The 23,256-nt window shown below is 42.6% G+C and overlaps 2 protein-coding genes across 2 annotated transcripts; one reads left to right on the forward strand and one right to left on the reverse strand.

Annotated features, from left to right (window-relative positions):
- Positions 1–2,947: 2,947 nt before the first annotated feature.
- On the forward strand, positions 2,948–7,938 carry NUDT15 (nudix hydrolase 15). The gene is made up of 4 exons (XM_075262845.1): positions 2,948–3,033; positions 4,927–5,120; positions 7,199–7,395; positions 7,741–7,938. Exons 2-4 carry the CDS (start codon positions 4,957–4,959, stop codon positions 7,863–7,865), a joined length of 486 nt encoding a protein of 161 aa, XP_075118946.1. The 5' UTR covers positions 2,948–3,033; positions 4,927–4,956; the 3' UTR covers positions 7,866–7,938.
- A 2,581-nt stretch (positions 7,939–10,519) lies between these two features.
- Positions 10,520–18,239, reverse strand: MED4 (mediator complex subunit 4). The gene is made up of 7 exons (XM_075262846.1): positions 18,140–18,239; positions 16,728–16,794; positions 16,323–16,493; positions 14,706–14,763; positions 13,279–13,365; positions 11,980–12,111; positions 10,520–11,140 (listed from the first exon to the last, which is right to left on the reverse strand). The coding sequence occupies exons 1-7, from the start codon at positions 18,208–18,210 to the stop codon at positions 10,968–10,970; spliced, it is 759 nt and encodes a 252-aa protein (XP_075118947.1). The 5' UTR covers positions 18,211–18,239; the 3' UTR covers positions 10,520–10,967.
- Between the last annotated feature and the right edge of the window lie 5,017 nt (positions 18,240–23,256).

A 23,256-nucleotide genomic window follows, 5' to 3' on the forward strand; every position in this document is an offset into this window, starting at 1 on the left:
TGTTTACCGAGGAGAGATTTACATAACAGTGTCTTCTTCCAAGTCAGTCAAAAGTTAGCTCACATAAATAAATTTATTTTGTCCGAGATCAGGTATTGATGGCCTATGCTTAGGATAGGTTATATCTGACAACCAATCCCTAGGGACACCATTGACTATAATGGGGTCCGTCAGGTATCACAGGACAAAAAAGTCATGCTTGCAGACCCAGAAGTAGTGTAAACATAGTGGTAGATATAATTTTTGCAAGAAAATCAGAAAGAAATGGTTTAATTCGGATGATCTGTGAAAACCACAGAAACAAAGTGCTTTTGGCCATTGCAAAAACGCAGTAGAAAAAACCCCCACTGTGTTTTACACGCCCATCAAAGTGAATCAGATTTTATTTAATCTTTCCCCCATATTGCAGAAAAAATATGGTAGAAAACGCATGTGCTTTTGAAAAATACGGCATATTAATTTTGCCTGCAAAAGCGCTGCATTTTCTCCATAGACTTATATGGGGTGGGAGGCAAAAATGCAAACTGTAGTGCAAAAACAGTGGGAAGCAATTGCATCTTTAGGGAGCCTACACACTGAGTAAACGCTCCGCTCATTCTGAACGTAAAAACTCGTTCAGAGTGAGCGACGTTAAAACAGATCCCATTGATTTCTATGGGTGCCGATATACGCGTGTATCACATTGAAACCAATAGGGAAAAAAGCAGCCCATTCATTTCAATGGGGAGCGCTCGTATGCCGGCTCCCATTGAAATGAATGGGATCTGCTTGTACTCAGTGTGAATGCACCCTAACACGTAGGAATAGACTTAAGAAAGGCTATTCTTCTCCTACATTTAGAAGTCTTCTCCGCACTGCCGTTACGGTGATATTCCCGATTTTTTTCTGCAGTATGCAAATGATTTTTCTAGCAGCAGTGGGGGCGTTCCTAATGCTGCTTGAAAAATCTCCAGCACCGCCTCATCTTCTTCTGCAAAAAAATTATTTTTGAGTCCATTTTTGTCTGGACAACCCCTTTAACTTTTTGGTAAGTTCACAATGGTTTTTTGGTCTGGAACCTGAGGCAGAGACCAAAATACGGGTAGCTGCAACACTGGCATCCAGTCGCGCACTCTGCTCCGGATTAGGCCCAAATGAATGGGCCTAGTTGAGAGGGAGTGTCTTTAGGCGGATGTCACAAGGTGACTCCGCCTGAAGAATGAGCATCTTGCTTCTTTTTTCCGGGAGCCGAAATAAACGGCTCCCGGAAAAAAGAACTGACCGGCTCCCATTGATTTCAATGGGAGCCGTCTTTTTTGTCAGGATTTTGAGGCGGATACGGCATCAAAATCCTGACCAAAAAACCCTGTGTGAACTTACCCTTATTCTAGCTATAGTAATAAGTATATACTAAGTAAAAATCTATTTGTCTTACAAGCACACTAGTGTATTTTATGTAACAGAGGAGCTCCGCAGGTATCAGAGATGAAACTCCTACCTCTGTGCCCTCCTATAGTTAGCACCTAGCATATATTATATGCAGTGGCTATTTCTTCGTCCAATGTGGCGAGACATAGTTTCACGCCCGTCATTGCTGATTTGGTGATGGCTAACACGTGGTACTGGGGGGAACTGGAGCGGGATATGGAACTGGGGCAGCTGGAGGGCGACATTAAACCATGAGTGTAGCTGGATGGTGACATTAAACTGGGAGCAACTAGAGACAGACATGTCCCCCTTCAGCTACTTCTATGGTTTAATATCCCCTTCCAACTAGCCCACAGTTTAAAGGGGTTGGCCACTTTCAGACCAATATGGACAAACAAATGTACAATAAAAAGATATACAATTTTCCAATATACTTTCTTTATCAATTCCTCACGGTTTTCTAGATCTCTGCTTGCTGTCACTCATTCTGTTACTTCTAGAGGATAAAACGCTGACCATGGTCATGTGATTTACGGTCCATGGTCATGTGATGCGCACACAGGTGCCGCTCGTTACAGTCACAGCACAGTAATCAGACATCTGCCTGGTAATCAGCTGTGCACCTGTGTGCTCATCACATGACCATGGACCGTAAATCACATGACCATGGTCAGAGTTTTATCCTCCAGAAGTAACAGAATGAATGACAGCAAGCAGAGATCTAGAAAACCATGAGGAATTGATAAAGAAAGTATATTGGAAAATTGTATATCTTTTTATTGTACATTTGTTTGTTAATATTGGTCTGAAAGTGGCCAACCCCTTTAATGTCCCCGTCCAGTGACCTCCACTGTTTAATGTCACTCTCCATCTGCCCCCCAGTTTGCCTCCCATCCGTCTGTCCTCAGTTTAATGCCCCCCTACAACTGCTGCCGGCGTAATGTCCTCCCTTCATCATCCCCCACTTTAATATCCCACCTTCATCTGCCCCCAGTTAAATGTTCGCCTCCATCTACCCCCAGTTTAAAGTCCCCCTTCATCTGCCACCAATTTAATGTCCCCCTCCATCTGCCTCATGTTTAATGTCCACACTTAATAGACTAATTTGATAACCAGTGGAGGTGTGTTTTGGGTTTTTTTTTTAATAAATAAAAAATGGTTAATGGGGATGGTGCAGAGTGTTTTATTTGCGGAGGTGACTAGATTGGGGTTTCTGGGGGAAGCTCGTGTAAGCACCTCCATTATAGCAGGTCTTCCCTAGTCCGTTGACTAGTGAGGTGACTAGACTGGAGGGAGGCCATACCAGGAGCCACTATATTCTAGACGCAGCCCTCCTATATATAGTGCTGGAGAACTGCTGCTGCCATATACACCATTCCCCGCTGTCTCCACAGATACGTCACATGCCCACACTGTACAGAGGGCGCTGTTCCATAGACTGCAGTCCTACTTGGCGTGCTCTCAGCGTTGTGCTGCCAGTGACGTCACATGCACCGCCCCCTAGAGCCGCATGCGCGCAGTGCAACACATGGGACAGGCTACAGGAAGAGTCAGTGGTGTAATCTGCTTGTGATAACCGCAAGTAATGTGCAGTGAGGCTGATACTACTTCGGAGACGCAGTGCAGGTATGTGGAGGGGTCACGTGTCCCCAGCGCTGCTTCTTTATTCTGCCATAGTCTTTAGCTCGCATTGGCCACTGAACAGTATAGACCTGCATTCACACCGGACTATAGACCTGTACTTATCGAAAACCTTCTGGTCTCAGTCTCAGTAGTTTATGGATAGGGCTGAGAAGGACTGGGGGTATGGAGTACAATCCAGAAGAAATGGAACTGCACTTTTAGGGCTATGTACACAATGTCTGCCTGAAATTGTTTGTTTTTTTAAAAAAAACAAAACATTTTTTATGCTTCTTTCAATTTTAAAACAGCGGACCCCTGATGGACCCTATTATAGTCATTGGGGACCACTGGGATCCATAGATTAAAGGTCTGCCTATCTGTTCTTCTAATCCTCCAATGGACCAGAACAACGGACAGACAGCACTAGTGTGAATCTAGCGCAAATGGTTATCTGCGTATTGAGGTTGTATTTCACATAGGTATATAGAGAATCACCAGGAGGAGAATACAACGTTACAGAATGCAAACCCTTCATAAGGCAATGAATGCAGATCTGATGGTTAGAAGATATCAAATGATAAAATATTCAATGAAATCTCAATATTTGGGAGACCTAAGGAGCCTGGAGTGGTGCAAGTGTTTACCTGGTTGTATGAATAGTGACCAAGACAGGGGACATTTTAACAGTTGCAGTAATTCTGGTTAAGTCAGGGATCTTGGCAGTCCAAGTGTGTTGGTCCCTACTGTGAGACAGCAAATTGCCCTGCTTCCATCTATACCTCTGCTTATACTTCTCCAAATTTCTGTCTTTGCCCCATGATAAATTACTATGAGAAAGATTGCAGTATATGTGCCAATGCTTTACACTGCACCTTCACTTTATGGAGGATCTGTCATCTATTCTGAGGCCAGGTTCACATCTGCGTTCGGTATTCCGTTCAGGAAGTCTGCTTAGGGACCCCCTGAATACCGAACGCATTAAAAAGCAGTTAGAAGAGAAACCACATGGACCCCATAGACTATAACGGGGGTCCCACAACTCCCTGCAACCTTTGGTCCTCTTTAGTGACATCAGGTGGGTCAGACTGACATCGCGATGCACATTAACACCGGTGTAACCCACGTCTGTGATGTAATTTAAGGGTGTCGAAGATAGCAGGGTGTCATACTGGATCCCTGGAGAGTTAAGTAACACAGTTTTTAATGTTTGTCACCTCCTCTGGGCCTCCGATCATTATACTCTGAGGTTTCTAAAGAAACCCAAGTATACTTTGTGGGTGGTGATCTATATTTGCAACGAACACCATATTGGCCACTGTGGGACATTGTACTGTGTGAAGGGGCCACTATGGTACATAATACAGTATGGAGGGGCTGCTATGTGACATTATACTGTGTTAAGGGGCCACTATGGTACATAATACAGTATGGAGGGGCCGGTATGTGACATTATACAGTGTTGAGGGGCCACTAAGGGAAATTATACTTTGTAAAGGGACCACTATGGGACATTATACTGTGTGCAGGGGCCGCCAGGGTCCATTATACTGTGTGGAGGGGCCACTATGGAACATTATACTGCAATGGGATACTATACTTTTGGGAGGCCACTTTGGTAAAGTATAGTGTGTGTAAATGGGGCATTATACTGTGTGGAGACCAGGAAAGGGGGCGCTATGCTGTGTGTGGATGGGGGCTCAAGTCAGAAGTTACCCTCCTGCATGTAAGAGCTATTTCGTCATACAGGTGAATATAATATTTATAATACATCTATGGATTCTATGTAGCATGTAACAGTGAATTAGTTTTGGAGGTAGTTACTGAATAATTGGTTTTTCTCTTGGATATAATGCAAAGTTGATATTCACTGTATATCTTTCACATTTTGTCTTACAGAGGGTCTCCAATATTTTATTACATTTCTGAATGACAATGTCGGGGTTGGCAGCAAACAGCAGACCTGGAGTTGGAGTTGGCGTTGTGATCACAAATCCTTCCTATCCAGGCTGTGTTTTACTTGGACAAAGGAAAGCAAAAGGTTCGCCAGGGGTGGGCATGTATCAGCTCCCAGGAGGACACCTAGAGTTTGGGTATGGATCTTTTTTTCTTTTTTCTCTTTAATGAGGACTCAGGGTTATCACCTATTCTCTAAGCTATAGTCCAGGCAGAGTAAAGCTGCTAGAGGAAAATGGTTTATTTTAGATCATTGGAATTGGGGCAGATTAAGACTGCATGGGTTGTATGAAGATTGTGACACCACCACCAGTTTTCAGAGCTTTTTAGATGAGCTGAATGAACATTCAGAGAAATTTTTATTCTGAATCAATCCCCAATGTTAGGTTGGGTTTATACATTGCACATGCAGTTCATCCCCATTGTTGTGCCATCTCAAGGATCCTATCTATACTGGTAGCTTATGTAAATTGAAGACTTTTCCTAAATATATTGCTTTAGAAATTCTGCTTTCTTTGCCTGAAATGTGACCTTATTCCTTCCGTTGTTTACACTGCGTTGCTATAACCATGGACCTGGGAGATAGGACAAGTGATGTCACTTACTCAGTGCCGGTAGGACAATCTGTTTATCTAACTGCAGTTTGCTGATAAATTATGTTCTCACTTTTTCATGTTGTAACTTAATGAATCATACTCGCATTATGAACCCCCACCATTCCTGAATGCATTGCATCATACTGTATTTATGATGTTTTGAGCTTGAGAAATATCACAGCTCTTCTGTTGCATATATACTTGATGCTGTGAGTAAGGGACAGTAGAGCCACATTAGTTCTGAAGTTCACAACATCAGAAAACAATATAATGGTTTGAGTTCAGTTTAGTGCAGTGCTTCACAAAGTATGAGGTGGGCCTCACTGGCTGGTGAGGTGCAAGTCAGTGTCAGCTTTGGCACAAAGCAGGGACTCCAAAGCAGAACTTTACTGGTCATGCCAGCCTTGCATTATCAATGCAGTTTCCCAAATATTTCTTTGGCACTACTAGTTTGAGCTATTGTTCCGCACTGTTGTGTTTGGCTCTTTTGAGAATTATTTTCTTTAGAATGCTGGTATTTTGTGCTGCAATGTGGTATTTGGTGTTGCTAGGAGGTATTATGTGTGCTGTACTATGGTTACCACCAGTGAGGGTATTATATGTACATCACGGTGACATTTGTTTGGCCTTCAGTGGTAGTATTTCTTTTCTGGTGAGTACCAGCATTATAGCAGGGTGACTGGTGGGGCCTATGTCAGAAAACTTTAAAAAGTCCAGATTTAGGAGAACTGTGGGAGGGCCAACAAATAGAGTTGACACATGGGTCATAGTTCTCATCCCTAATGTGTTTGTGTAAAAAGGTCCCTTTAGAGTATTTTTTGCTCTGTAATAAAGAGAACCTTTCATGTCCTCATGAAAGTGCAGTTTTATATACCGTTAGAAAGTCAACAGTGCAATAAATTCCGTGCACTGTCAGGTTTCCCAGTATGTGCCCCAGTGGTGGAGATATTAGTGCAGTTAGTTTAGGCACTGATATCTCCCCACTGTCAGAAGGGCATTCCTCATAGCTCAGCATTATCAATGCTCCTCCTGACTGTACCCAAACAAAACCTTGTACTGTCAGAGGGGGCGTTCCTTACCGCCCAACGATGACACTGAGCTGTGTGGAAAGCCCCCTCCAGTAAAAGCCTATGGACGAGTGCAGTCAGGGGAGGCCAGCGTTCCTTACAGCCCAGCAATGATGCTGAACTATAAGGAACGCCCTTCTGACAGTGGGGAGATACTGGTGCCGAAACTAACACTCTCTACCATTGGGGCATATACTAGGAAACTCAAAAGTGGGCTGAATTCAGCACACTGTCGGCTTTCTTGCAGTATATAAAACTGCACTTTCAAAAGGACATGAAAGGTTCTCTGTAATGATGCACTAGGCCATGGGTCAGCAACCTTTGGCACTCCAGCTGCTATGAAACTATTACTCCCAACATGCTCCATTCACTTCCATGGGAGTTCCAAGAACAGCTACGCAAATATGTATGCTGGGAGTTGTAGTTTTACAACAGTTGGAGTGCTGAAGGTTGCCTACCTCTGCCCTAGGCAATACTCTGCATTTATTAGCCGTACATATCCAATGCTTACCATTCTATTATGCAATGTTTCATATCTTTATTGTTGCACAGTGAAAGTTGGGAGGCTTGTGCTGCACGGGAAACTCTTGAAGAAGCTGGACTTCACCTGAAGAATGTGCGCTTTGCTTCAGTGGTGAATTCAATCAGTATTGAACATAATTATCATTATATTACAATATTAATGAAAGGAGAAGTAGACATGGATTATCCATCAGAACCTACAAACCTAGAGCCTGAGAAAAATGAAGGTAAGGATGTTTGCCCTTTGGGGATTATAATCTAAGGGTTTTCAAACATTTTTATACAGAGGCCTCATCAGTCAATCTATAGAGATACCCATGTGTCACCACCCAGGACACATGACAGTGGTTTGCCACTGCCATACGGCCTGGAGCAGGTGCACCGTTGACTTTTTGGTTAAAGTAGATGTACCTTCATCTAACAGTCAGCCACATTGTGTTTCCCTGTATCACTCCATTCATATTGATATTATAAATGCTGCATTATAGAGCCATACAATACAGATGTTTAATACAGCCTTGCATGAGGCCTTGATCAAGTCATTATGTAACTTTCTTTCTTTTATCTTGCAGGCTGGAATTGGGTCAAGTGGGAAAATTTTCCTCCAAATGAACAACTATTTTGGGCCTTATGTTGCTTGAGAAAGCAAGGCTATAACCCATTTAGTGAAGATTTTGATCATCTACGTCAGGTCTAGCAACAAACCTACTGGATTTTAGATTTTGCTGTTTTCTGAAATATACATTATATTTATGTTCTGTTTGTATAAATATGTTTTGTCATTACTTTTTATTTATTAAGCTAAAGAACTAAAAATGTTTGTACATAAAACTCAAGCATCCATGTACAATATATTACAGTCTGAACTAAGAGGGTCATGTAGCTTTTCGTCATCAATATCAGATCTGTGAAAGTCCAGCACTCGGAACCCTCCATTGTAATATACCTGTGTCTGGTACAGTCTCCAAAATCTAAAGCTTATAATTCTAGTTTTTATTTTTTCCCCTTATTTACTGTATATAGTGAATTAGGGATTCCCAAAGCAAAGAAGTACAAATCACAGTGTAAATAGAACAATACTTAAAATGTTACATTTCATATATTTATTACTCCTTTAATCCAATTATTTATATCATCGTTATAGCTGGGGTCACCTTTAGCTGCCATGTAACACACCTACTTGGGGAAAAAAAAATTGAATCTCTGCCCTAAATTGGGCAAAAGTGAGGAACCCCATAGTGGGGATGGGTGGGGGGGAGACAATGAGGACGTGGTTCGCTCATAATACATGGATAGTGTATTGAAAATAAGAGTAGCCTGCAATAGAAAGTACTGAATGACAGGCCGGAGAGTGGGCCCTGGAGCTTGCTTCGAGTGCCTGCGATCACTGGGAATGCAGTGCCTCAGTCAGCTTTGACTGAGGCGCCAGAGGGGTTAATGCCTGGCACTGACCGCGGCCATTAACACACATTGTCTGCTGTATAAAACGGGAGACACCGGGCATCTACGGCGGCCACCATAGTTAAACACCCGGCATACACTGTACTAGTATAGCAGATGTCGGGAAGGGGTTAAACAACCAGATCCATATACTGATGAGTATCTACTATCCTACCTAGAGTACCACTCCCTGAACTATAATGTTCCCTCTCTAAAGCAAGGAGTGTAAGATGAAACAGTAATAAATACCTCTCCCAATATTAAGCAGCAAGAGAGCCACTCAGGTACAAGGTCTCTAGATAGCCCTGATGAGTAGCCACAATGCTGAAGTTGCAGTCTACTCTCTACGCAGACCATATTACTAGAGTAGGAACAAGCAGTCTACGGTCACAATGACAAAAAGTAATCAGTTTTGATAAACATCTGGATGAAGAGTGAGCTCTAAATTCAACACATTTCTCTTGGCTAATGTTCATCAGGAGCCTCCTATTTGAGCCAAGTTCAGGAATTTTTCTTTTCTGGAGAGATTAAAGTGTTATTATTTATGGAATATTAGTTATAAACAGTAAGTAGCTTACTATATTATGTTCTGGTCTCTTTCTGTGTCAGGGATCTTTATAGGTGCACCATAACAAAGATTTGCAGTTCGGTGTCTATGGATCTCCTATATTGTGGTCACTTAGGCTTTTCTCAACTATTTGTTTGCTATTTTAGTTACTCCTGGCAGAATTACGTAAATAAACCAGTAACTACCAGTAATAGTTATAATGGAAACAGGAGGGGGTGCAGACTGTTCCTTATTGTACACACATCTGTCACACCATGTGTGGAAGCATATACAGCCATAAAACTGATTGCCCAGCATGAACCTTCACATATTTCAAACTTGACATCATACATGACATATTTTATATTTTTGTTTTGCAAATACTTCCCCTTTAAAGAGGTAATCCTCCTTTATAATACTGATGGCCTATAGTTAGCCAGGAACAGACAGCACGACTCCCGATAATGTTTACATGACTGGAGCCATGTTACTCACTCGCTGAACAAAGCAGAGCAGTGAAGTCTGTACGCCAAACCACAAACTCAGACCCTACAGTGTTCATAACTTACTAACAGTCATATAGCAGTAAAAAGATAATTCAATTCCTATAAACGGAAGTATACATGTAATTACTGTATACAATTAAAAATCTAGCATTTTATTGTCAGACTTTTTCTTCCCCCAACTTCACCTACACAGCTGTAGAACAAAGTGTAGCAGCAGCTTTAAGTACTTCAAAGTCAGATCAGCACCAAAGAATAGGTCAACCATTATTACAAAATGTCCTCTGGCACATGTAATACACCGCTAGAAGCCGACAATGCGTTGAATTCAGCGCAGTATCGGCTTTCCCATTCTGTGGCCCCGCTGAAGAGTTATCGGTGCCATTACCATAGCTTTTCAATGTGAGAAGGGCGTTTCTGACAGTCAGTCAAGAACACACCTCCTCATAGTAGCGTCTATTGCGCTGTACTGTGAAAGGGGTTTTTTCTTACCACCCAGCCATGACGCTGAGTGGTGAGGAATATGACCCCTACTCCTGATAATACTCGTCCATAGACTAGTACTGGGGGGGAATACTTCACCGCTCAGCGTCATCGCTGGGCAGTAAGGAATGCCTCCTCTCACAGTACAGCACTACCGACAGTACTGTGAGGAAAGGTGTTCCTGCAAGACCGTCAGAAACCCCTTCTGACACTGAAGACCTACGGTACCAGCACCGATAGCTCTTCAGCGGGGGCACAGAACTGGAAAGCCAATAGTGCGCTGAATTCAGCGCATTGTCGGCTTTCTAGTGCCTGAGGACATGAAAGGTCCTCTTTAACCAATCTTAGCAAAGCAAAAGAAATTTCAGAATCTGGAAAAAGTCTTTAATAGATTAAGCAATTGCTGCACCATAATATAGTCTTACAACAGAATGGGTATGATGCATGTCCTTACGTATATTTTAGCACATATGCATATTTCATACCTGAACAAAAACATACAAACACATGAACAAGTATATACAGAACAGTGGCACAAACAAAAATATAGTGAGTAACATCTGTAATATGGGAGAGTTTTACACCAATGTCAAAACTATATGAATCTATTCTTATTACAATTTGCAGACATGAGACAACACATTTATTGTCATGTACACACCTGTTTCCCCAATAATTTACCAAAACTAGATACATCCTAAGTCTATAGGGATGTATGAGCAAGTGCAGGTTCCACATAAATGAGGTAGATACTACATCACATTATGGATGATGAGCTCCATGTGCCTCTTTGAGAGACAGACAATAAGCACATGTCAAAGAATTATTAGTCAGAGTCACTGCTGCTACTAGAGGAATCTGTCGACATTACTTCCACATCATCTTCATTCTCTTTGTTAGGTCCTAACGATTCTATCATGAAGTCATTGCTGTGGTTTGGAGGTAGCATATTCATTGAAATATCATTGGACTGCCATGGGTATTGTGGAGCCAGGACATCTAAAATGTAAAAAGCCAGATATAAAACTCAGATATAGAATATTACAAGTGTTATATGCATCTCTACCTACAACTAAAAATTGCTTTACATACTTACTAAAATAAGCAAATATTATTCAGATCCTGCACAGATATCTCTTTTGTGGATCTCTTGCAAAATATAGTTAAAAGGGTTTTTCAGCTCCAAACAGATTCTTCATACTCATGACCTATGCATATGTTATCAGTATGTGATCAGTCAGGGTCTGACAGCCAGACAGTGCATGGATCAGTTGTTCTAGCAGCCTCTAGGGTACAGCACTGCTCCTATTCTATTCAAGTAATTGGAGGTGTGTTACTAATCCCCAGAACAAGCACTATGCAGTGGACATGACTGCTCCTATATAGGAGTGCTGCTCCACATTCTCCCTGTCCACTACCGGCTTCTGTCACCCGGAGGCTGCTAGAACAGCTGGGTGACAGACCCCAACAGGTCACATAAAGGATTTAGCTCCAAACTGATTATTCATACTATAAGTTTGAATTGCGTGCTATAAGTTAGGGCTTAACAGGTTATTCCTAGTAGGAAATTAAAATAACACTATTGGATGTCAAAATTACATATTCGCTGATTTCACAAATATGGAATATTCAAGATAAATTATTAGGCAGGGTATTATAGTGTCCACCAATCCATATGATCTGTGATAAACAGTGGCCCCCACAGACCATGAGACTTGGAGGGGGCACATATAGTGATTATCACTAAGATTAAACGAGGGCTTACTGCCAACAAGTAGACCACATTCAAAAGCATCCTGTCAGTATTAAAAGTTTCTCAAGTGAAAAAAATAAATTACCTGGAAGTCTGCCAGCTGCCAAAGCATCGCCTGGTAAGTGACCATTGACACCATTTGTTGGAAGGTTACTCATCTGTCCTAACAAGCCACTCCTCATTTCAAGATCTGTGGGATACGGCCGACGAGGATCTCCTTAAATACACAAAGAAATATTTCTGTTATTCATAGCTCTAGAGATAGAACAAAGACTGGTATAAATCGGGAGAATACTAGATAATACACACAGTACTAAAGGAAACAGAGCATGAGCCAAAGCACTTGTTAAAGGGGTAAACAATTCTGGCATAATGCCTGATGGTGGAGAATTTCAGAGAAGGAGAATGAGGATTCCTGTGAACCTTATTCAGTAATTCACTCTGGTTGCTTTCCCCATGAAAGCCAGGACATACGGAACAAATCAAGCAAGAAGTTGTTAGTGTTCTGCTAGCACCAAAACCATTTCTAATGTGCCTAAGATAAATAGGTTTTTAGGGGGGTTCACAGTACCATTACTAATGTCCATTGCCGACTTCAGTCATAGGATGACAGCAATGGACATTAGCTGTCACACACAGATTCTGTGCCCGTACACTTTGACACTAAAATGTTGTTTATTTACTTTTGTAACAGAAGATAAAGTCCTGCACACAGGCATATTCCTACCATTACAAAGGTAAAAAAAAAAACATGGGAAGATCGTTCAATGGGAACAGACACCGAATGAGTCTATGAGCGTTCTTGGTGACACCTAATGTCCGTTGCTGTCATCCCATGACGGAAGACAGCAACGGACGTTAGTAACGGTAGTGCACATTTTGATAAAATGAGAGCTCATCTCCAAGCAACCTCTCTAGATAGGACCCTACAATACAAAGACTGGCAAATCGCCTATCTGCCTAAGAAAGCTTTAAATTAGGACACAATACAGCTGAACTATACCTCCCCTGAATTTATGTGAAGGCCTAGGCCCAAAGAGAGAGGAGTCTTTGTAGTGTAAGGTCCCATCTAAATATGCTGATCTGCAGTAACCTGATGTGGCCACTACACACAAGAGGCGCCTACTTTCTACTCATTTCTCTGATTATCAGCTGCTCAAGACAGCTATTCCATGAGGGTGTTGGAACTCCACCAATCTGATATTGATGACCTATACTGGGACATAAAGACAAAAGATCATCAATATGTTCAGCCCAGAAAGCCTTTGTTTCCAAATTTTTGTAAAGTCGCTAATCAAAAAAAAAAACAAAAACACTGTTCATTTTGGATTTTAAGTATGTGATAGAGGAGAATCTAGAATGAAACCATAGTTAAGGCTGTTACCTGGAACCCAAGTCAAAGGTGCACACACTGCATTACTTGCGCTAATCCGATGGGCATACTTAATCAGTTCTTCAGATGAGATGGAGCCTTCACATGGAAAAAAAAAAAAAGTTTCAAAAGTCACAAATAAGAAATATTGCTATTCATCAAGAAAAAAAACAAAAACAAATGCTACATTTACACATTTTCTGAATACATAGTTTGTGGGTGCTTTAGTCATTTACTTCTGTAATTTTTTTTTAGCACAGATATCAATGAGCAGTAGAGTTTTGCAAATTACTATATATTTCTAATAACTTTATTAACCTGTTATTTTAGTTAGAAAACTAAAAAAAAAAAAAAAAAAAAGAAGTGTGAACCTTGGCCTCAAAGGGGTATCCTCAGCTTATAAAGCAATGTTATATTGCTAGTATTAATATGTTATTCATTTCATGATATGTGGGACCCCCACCAATCCTGAGAATGAAGGGGCCACAACACAGTTGCAGGCAACGTGGAAAACCCAGAAGGAGTGGAGTTTTTTTTTTTCAACTGTTATTTTTATTAAATTTTTTCAAAAAAAGAGAACAAACCACCATATACTAGAATCAATCACTAGAACAACAAAAAACAGTCGAAACAAGCAATAATGCAATTAAACCACTGCTACAGTAGGGCAAAAGGTGAAAAATAAGTGACAGAAACAACGAAGAGAGACAGAGACGCAGGACTAGAGACAGGAGACAAGGAGGAAAGGGAGGGGGGATGGGAGGGATCAGAGACCACGTATAGAACAGTACGCGTCCCAAGGTGCCCAGATGGTCCGAAATTTCTCCACTGTATTATTCAGAGTGGCAGTAAGAAACTCCAGGGACTTAACATCTTTGATGTAGAAAGGAGTCCGAGGGGGGTTGGGTACTTTTAGGAGTGGAATTTTAATTCAGCGCTGTGGTTGAGTTCTGATGTAGGAACCCACATGTCAGAAAACCACCTCCTATAAAAAATGTACATACTATAGCAATATGCCATCACTTTACAGGATGAAAGTAACTGTTCAAACTGTTTGACCGCTTTAAAATTTAGTGTAAAACTTTTGATGTTTCCAAAATGTCTCCCAGCAGCTTTATGCCAAATACATTGGTTTATAGTGCAGAAAGTGCACCAAATAGTCAGAGGTCGCAAATAGTGTACAATACATACTGCCGTGAGTGGATAACAGACAAAATCCTAAAACATAAATGTAAAGCAACTAAATCACACTAGTACACACGGGTAAAAATGTACGCTACAATGATCATGTTGACTCTAGTGGTCTATAAGTAAGCAAATACTCATAAAATAAAACATGGGGCAATTGTCAGCACTCATATCCATTAAATTCTGGACAAGAGACACGCAAGTTTCTGTTTAACACACACACACAAAAAGTTCAGTAAAGTTTGACTGACCTTTTTTCGCTTTATCAATTGACTTCAGTTTTTCCTTGGCCTGGTAAACTGCTGTTGCCTAAAGAGGAAACACAACCATATTAAAGGGATTCTACCACTAAAACACATTTTTTTCTAGTTAACATGTCGGAGTAGCCTTTAAAAAGGCTATTCGTCTCCTACCTTTGGAAGTGCTCTCCGCCGCACCGTTCGTTCAAAATACTGGTTTGTACCGGTATGCTAATTAGATCTCTCGCAGCGATGGGGGCGTCCCCATTGCAGCTCGAAAACCGACCGCAGCGCCGCCTCTATGGTCTTTGGTATCCTCCCCTTCCTTCTTCAGCATCCTGTCGGACGCCTGCGCAGTACGCTCTGTTCGGCGAAGATTGCCGAATGTACTGCGCATGCGCGAAATTGCGGTCCCAGCCATAGTGCGGGCACCGCAATTTCGCGCATGCACAGTACGTTGGGCAATCTTCGCCGAACAGAGCGTACTGCGCAGGCGTCCGACAGGATGCTGAAGAAGGAAGGGGAGGATACCAAAGACAATTGAGGCGGCGCTGCGGTCGGTTTTTGAGCTGCAATGGGGACGCCCCCATCGCTGCTCCTGCGATGGGGACGCCCCCATCGCTTCGAGAGATCTAATTAGCATACCGGTACAAACCGGTATTTTGAACGAACGGCGCGGCGGAGAGCACTTCCAAAGGTAGGAGACGAATAGCCTTTTTAAAGGCTATTCCGACGTGTTAACTAGAAAAAAATGTGTTTTAGTGGTAGAATCCCTTTAAATATTTAATGCTTGGCTACGTAAGGGTTATATCTGGTTTGTTTTCAGGGAGACACACAGTATACACTACAGAGAACACTGTTTAAAGGGAGTCTATCATTAGCTAGATCGTTTTGTTTCTTTTAACTAAGCATATATTCACATAGCCTTTAGAAAGGCTGCTCTAGACATACCTTGATCCTTGCAACCGCTTATTAATTAACCCGGTTTTCTTGATATGTTAATTAACCTGCATAGAGCACCGGAAGTGTTATCCCTGTTCCCTGAGCACTGCTGTGTGTTGATGGCCTTTGACAGTACGCACTCGGGTGCTGGAAATATTGATGCTGTTAATTTTGGCAATGAAGTCACTTCACCATCAAAAGAGCAGACGTCAATGCTCAGTGTACTGCTGAAATCAGTGCACTGCAAGCTTTACAGCAGTATATAAAATCGCGAATGCCAGAGGACGTGAAAGGTCTTCCTTAAACCCATATTCACACAAATGTCAAAAACAGACATGTGCTATCTGTTTTTGTAAAATCCATCATCCTGCCTTTTTTCCCCAAAACCATTGATTACAATGTGTCCTTTTTTTGACAGTCTGTTTTTGCAGACCATCAAAGATACAGGACGTCCTTTTTGCCTGTTTACAGATTTGCCAAAAATCAAGTCAATGAGGGATCAGTTAAAACTGAACCCAGATGGATGCAATACGGTCATTAATAAAAAAGGAACGTATCACCTCCCTTTAATACTAGGTTTCATCTAAATTTCAGCTGTTTCACACTGCATTTTGACATGAATGGGAGAAGGCTGAAGAAGAATATAGAGCTCACAGAGTGGGGCTTGAATGTTTGGGCCACCCTTACCAGAATGTGTTCAGCCTCCTTTAACTGTTTTTGAAGCTGCTGGATATCACTGTCTCTTTTCTCAACTTCTTTTTCTAGGAGTTGCATTTCTTGGTGAACCTTGCCCTGATTGAAAGCCACCTTCATGAGCTCCTGAAACTCTCCATCTTTCTGAATCAGCACCTCTAAAATCTGGAATGATAGGAAACCCGTACAAATGTTAAGACAGAAACAAATGATTTTGACTGGGTGAGTTTTGCATCTGTTGGGCGCTTTAATACACTGCAGTTACAACGAACCGTCAAAATATCAGTCACATGAATAGCCCCCATTCACACACTGTAAAATGAATGCGGCCGTGCGACACCCTGTTGATACTCATTTCATATGAATGTAGGGTCAATCAGAATGTTAAGAGATACTCACTTGGGTTTCTTCTCCAGGTTGACTTAATTTCTGACTTCTTGAAAGTGCCAATAATTCTATCAGTTCCCTGAAAGACATTTTAAAAAAACAATGGTTTAAGAACCTCCACCATGAGAACCCGCCCCCCACCCTACAAAAAATAAATAAAAAAGTTTATGAGTTTACACATACAACCTACATAGTGCTACAGCTTAAAGGGGTTGTCCAGGCAAAAATGAACAAGCCCTTACCTCAGTGAAGGGCAATTGATGTCACTACCTGTCTACCTGTGACATCACGGGTCTCTTCCTGAGGTCACTGACTGACCTTGGCGGTCTTATGACCGCCAAGGTCAATCAGTGGGACTCCAGAAAAAAAACAATGAGCAGAAGAATCAGAACGCAACAGGGGGACACCAGAGCATCAGAGACAGTATGAGGTTTTTGGATGTTTTTCACTGCCCTTGGCTGATTTAAATGTTAAAGGGCTTGTCCATTTTTGTCCTGGACAATTCCTTTAAAGGAGTTATGCAAGGAAAAATAAAGCTTACCAGTGCATTCCCGGCACTAGCTAAGCTTTACTCTAGGTTCACATCTGCGGTTTCCGTCCTTTGAGTCTGCTTGGGGACCTAAAAAGTAGAAAGACAGTTACCCAGGTACCCTATAAACTATAAAAGGAGGCCACTGGGTTTCCGTTTCAAAAATGTGGAGAGAAAAGTCCTGCTTGCAGGACATTTTTAAAGCAGAATGTGGAACCCAGATGTGAACCCGGCCTTACTAGTATTATATACGGTGGTGTCCTAAAGCCCTGACTATTACATGTGCAGAATGCAGCTGGATGCCGGAAGTCTCTGCAGTAGCCCTCTGTGGCATTAGCCCTCTGTGGCATCACCGACTCTGAGCTATACCTGTTGCAGGTCTGTACAATTGAGTCAGTCATGTAACTGACAGCGTTAGCAGGTCAGGCAGAGGAAGAAGAACTTCAGTGTCCCCAGCTGAACTCAGCAAAGCCAAAAAAAAAAAAAAGCCTAACCAGTGAAGAGAATTCTAAGCTTTATTTTACCTTGCATAGCCCATTTAAAACACATGCAAACCAGAAAGGCCAAATTTCCCAGTCTAAACCCAGTAAGGAGACCAGGATTCCTTCTATGATAGTGATAAGTAATGCCAGGGATCACTGCCTCTTTGCAGCTCTACAGTCCTTACTATACAGAACTACAGAAGCTGCATGGATAAGGCACAATTCACACGGCCTTACAAGGACTAATGACTGCAATAAACTTCATTCATTGCTTCCTTTCACTTCTACACAGGCACAGAACCCAGAGCTGCGCGGGCTGCTGGATGGACGCTCCTAGCTATGGCTATACATAGCCCAGGGACGGGTACAGTGTACATAGAGCCACACACAGACCTACTGCGGCCTCCCGTTACCTGGACAGCACCTCCAGATCGTCCAGCACACACAGCAGCTTCTCTTTCGTGCTCTTCTCCGTGGTCGCCATTACAGCTCTCCGCTCCCAGGGTGCACAGCAACTAATCGCCGCCCGGAAGATAGGAGACTACCGCTCTGAGGAGTATCAGCGGTTACTGCAGCGCCACCTACTGGTGGGATCACTGTAATTGCGCTCTGAGGAGATGGAACATGAGGATTATTATTATGGTTGCACTTGGAACTCCAGATCTGTTGATAGAATTCCCATCTCTGCTTGAGGGCAATGTAACTAGCCCACTTCATTATACTTAGGGGTCTTAAATAAACAGGGTAATTTCAGAAATGGCATAGGACTTATGAAACATTTACCCCAGTGCAAAGCAACAAATCTGCTAAAGTCATAGTCTACCCTGCTTGTGCCCTCTTTTACCTCGCTAATTCCTACCAAGTCCATGTGTGCTCCCAAACTGTAATAATACCGTTCTTTTTGTAACATAGTGATGATGCCTTCTAGGTTACTCCCCCCCCCCCCTATTGGCTCTCACACAGTATGGCACCTCATTAGTGGGCTACACAAGCTTGCTCTCCCCTTAGTGGCCCTTAATGATGTCCCATTAGTGCCCCTCACACTGTATATACACTGAATGATGTCCCATTAGTGCCCCCACACTGTATATACACTGAATGATCTCCCATTAGTGTCCCTTCACACGGTATATACACTGAATGATGTCCCATTAGTGTCCCTTCACACAGTATATACACTGAATGATGTCCCATTAGTGTCCCCACACTGTATATACACTGAATGATGTCCCATTAGTGCCCCTCACACGGTATATACACTGAATGATGTCCCATTAGTGTCCCTTCACACAGTATATACTCTGAATGATGTCCTATTAGTGCCCCCACACTGTATATACACTGAATGATGTCCCATTAGTGCCCCCACACTGTATATACACTGAATGATGTCCCATTAGTGCCCCCCACACTGTATATACACTGAATGATGTCACATTAGTGCCCCCACACTGTATATACACTGAATGATGTCCCATTAGTGCCCCCACACTGTATATACACTGAATGATGTCCCATTAGTGCCCCCCACACTGTATATACACTGAATGATGTCCCATTAGTGCCCCTCACACTGTATATACACTGAATGATGTCCCATTAGTGCCCCCACACGGTATATACACTGAATGATGTCCCATTAGTGCCCCCCACACTGTATATACACTGAATGATGTCCCATTAGTGCCCCTCACACTGTATATACACTGAATGATGTCCCATTAGTGCCCCCACACTGTATATACACTGAATGATGTCCCATTAGTGCCCCCACACTGTATATACACTGAATGATGTCCCATTAGTGCCCCCCCACACTGTATATACTCTGAATGATGTCCCATTAGTGCCCCCACACTGTATATACACTGAATGATGTCCCATTAGTGCCCCCACACTGTATATACACTGAATGATGTCCCATTAGTGCCCCCACACACAGTATATACACTCATGAGCAAAAGGGTAACAATATTTGGAACTTTTGACTTTCAGCCTCCATATTCCAACATCCACCACAGCTTTAAACATGAGACTCCCATCATTTTATAGACAATAATATTGGCTATCTCATATATAAATTTGACTTGCAACAATTTATCATATGATTAGTTATGCAGATTCTTGTCATGCAACTACATTGTTACTGTTTTGCTCCTGGTGGTGCAGAATTTTTTTTCTTCTTTTATATTACAAATTACAACCTGTTCTTACATTCCCTAATAGTTCAGTGTATTATTAGGTTAATTCCCAAGAGAAAGGTCACTGGTTCATATCGAGGATCAGCCATGAAGAAGATTTCCCAAGAAAAGAGAATCAGCAGCATCCAGTTCATTGATAGCGGTCTCTCGGCCAATAAAATTTGCCAAACTGCATCATGTAAGTGCCATAACAGATGGAAGAATACATCAAATGAAAAGCCAAGAGGTGGATATCCCAGCAGAATATCAGCAATTCAGCTCATCACTAGGTCTATCAGTTCTAGCATAACAAACCCAGTGGTGGAGGCTTGTATGCTTCGTAACAGTGAGATCACATGTTCATACAAGCACCATGTGACACACATTACACAAGTCTGGAATGGGGGCCTGAAGAAATGAGAAGTCTCAAGTTCACTATCATCATTAAAAGCAGTGGTTTGAGTTTGCAAAAAAAATGGATAGTAAAAGTTTGGAAACGAGTGATTTGAAGTGATGAGATGAAAGTCGATAGCCTGGGCTCTGATGGGTGTATATACTGGTAGGTCTGTCAGAAACAAGGGAGGAAGCCTGATGATATGAGGTTGTTTCACAGCAAAAGGCGATAGATGCTTGACCTGACTTATATGTGATTAATATCCTACAAGACAAGCTACTTCGTACATTTGAGTACTATAGGTAAGAAAAGGATGACATAGTGTTCCAGTAGGACAACAGCCTGAAGCATACATCAAGATTTACAAGGAAATGGTTCCATAATAATCAAGTAGAGCTGCTGGATTAATCCCCAGGCCTCAAGCCAATTGAACACTTGTGGGTAGAGATGTATTCAAACCCAACACTTGTATGCACCAACAATGGAAAAATGTAGAAGAGACCTGGGATCAGATTTTGGTCGAGACATGCCTGAATCTGATTGATAGCATGCCCAGAAGAATTCAGGTGGTGTTCAAAGCCCAAGGTGGCTTTATAAAAAAAATTAAAATGTAGATTTTTAGGAGCAAAACAGTAACAATGCAGGTAAATCATAGGTTAAATAGTTGCAAGTCAAATTTTTTAATGAGATGGAGTATGAAAGTCAAAAGTTCAAAACATTGTTACACTTTTGCTTGTTAGTGAATGCTTCAAAGTTGTCCCTGCATAGTGTAATACCTTCTTGGTGTCCCCAAAGTATAATCCTCCCTTAAAAGCCCCCTCACATGCAGTATAATCCTTACTCGGTTGTCCACACACAGTATGGAACCTCTTTAGTGGGTCCCTCACTATATAATGCCCCCTCAGTATCCTCATTTTGTGTGTCGTATCAGAATTTAAATTAAAAAGCATCATCAAAAGTAACCGCAACCTTAAAGACAATCCAGCTTTTAAGAACAAAAAAATCAGCAGCTGCTTATGGGGAAATAAAACCATATGGTGGGTAGCTGGCATCCGGAAAATATAGAGAAATTCCACTATTTTCCGCCCTGCAAACGGCCCCTAAGACAGCAAACATCTCACTTGGTACCGGGGATAAACCTACCTTTTTCGCCGCCCGAGGCAGACGACAGAAAGCCGCCTCCCCCCCCCCCCCCCGGGAGGCGGGGTGGAGCGAAGGGGGCGTGAAGGAGCGGCGTTAGCAGGCAGGGAGAGGACCTGCTCTCTGCCTGAGTGTGAGGGGACGCCGCTGGAACAGCGCTGCATCCACAGGGCCTCCTCAATCCACCGCACGGTGACGCTAAGCCAGTCCAGGACAGCTTGTCCTGGACTGGCTTAGGTAAGCAAAAATGCCACCCTCCCCGGGACCCTGGCATAGCGCCGCCTGAAGCAGTCGCTTCAGGTCGCCTCATGGGAGGTGCGGCGCTGCTTGGTTCCCTTACAGGGAAGACAAGGTAGAGCTGGATGTAGGGGCATAACAATGGTATAAATTCCCGGGTTTGCAGCGGTACAACTGCCACAGGGCCTGGGACATTATTCACATAAAAGAACTTGTGAGACGCTATCTACCACTGAATGGTCACCCTATAGTGATATCGGTATAACTGAGTTGGGGTCTACTTAGACATATTTGACCTTCCCCATAGCTATGCCTCTGAGTATAATAGATCCTATTGAATCACAGTAACCCATACATGCTCCCAGTATACACGTACATGCCCTTGTGTCACCAACTTCTACAAAATCCATGTCAATATCTGTTTCTGGAAAACTTAGTGGTAAACCAAATACTGACCATTACAGCTCCCATAGGGTGTTGTGGTCCTCAGGTTTCCTGAGTAAGTTGCATGCTTGTATATAATTATACCAGTGTGTGCCCCTGCATCTGTATAACTGAGCAAATTTCCCAATCTGGAAAAGCTGGATGAACCACATAGGTTTAATAATGGCTGGATTAACTAGCTGAAGTATGAGTAATTTTCACTTCGTCACCCTCCTAGGCTTGCTATGAGTTTGGCGTAGGACAGAGATACTCAACTACTTTTAGTAAAAGTCTGTTGATGGGGCAAAGGACAAGGCTGAACAGCAACTGATCACGTCCAGTATTTCTCAGACAAAGACGCGTCTGACTATAGGAAGCACAAGAAACATTAGAAAAACATAGCATGGCATTATACTGTGTGCGGGAGCACTAAGGAGCATTATACACTGGGTGGTGGCATTAAGGAGCATTATACAGTGGATGTGGGGCATTAAGGAGCATTATATTGTAGGGAGCTCTAATGGGACATACAGTATGCTCCTCAGTACCCCTTCCCCCCAGGGTATAATCCCCCATTAATACCCCCACACTTAATCAACTTTAACAGCGGCAGGGAGAAACATTCACATTCCATCTGCTGTTCCCAGGCCTTGATTCCTTACACTAAGCAGCAGCAGATATCGGCAGTCGTCCCTGCTGCTTGCGCAAGAGCCCTCGTGTGTGGGTGTGTGGAGGCACCAGGGATGATTACCAATCCCTGCTGCCAGGGCCGCTTTAACCATAGGGCCAACAGTGCACTTGCAACAGGCCTTATGGTAGCAGGGGCCCCCTTTGGACAGCGGGACAGGCCTGTATTTTCTGTCCCACTGGCCAGGGCAGCAGGTCCAGTCTCCTCCGAATGCCGTTGAGTTGCTCCTTGAAGAGTCTGGTACCATAGACAAGAGTGAATGGGGGAATGGAAAAAGGTGAGCAATAAGGTTTGTTTTTGTCTTTGATTATATACAGTGAGGGACATGAAACTGTTGAAGCAATCGGGGGGGGGGGGGTGTAGACATGATACTATGGTGGCATCACATTGATCTGATTCAGAGCCAGCATTGATTGGCCGCATGCTATACAGTGTATAGCATTCGGCAAATCAACGCTGGTTCTGCAG

The sequence above is a fragment of the Leptodactylus fuscus genome, chromosome 2 (assembly GCF_031893055.1).
Source record: "Leptodactylus fuscus isolate aLepFus1 chromosome 2, aLepFus1.hap2, whole genome shotgun sequence".
NCBI lineage: Eukaryota > Metazoa > Chordata > Amphibia > Anura > Leptodactylidae > Leptodactylus > Leptodactylus fuscus.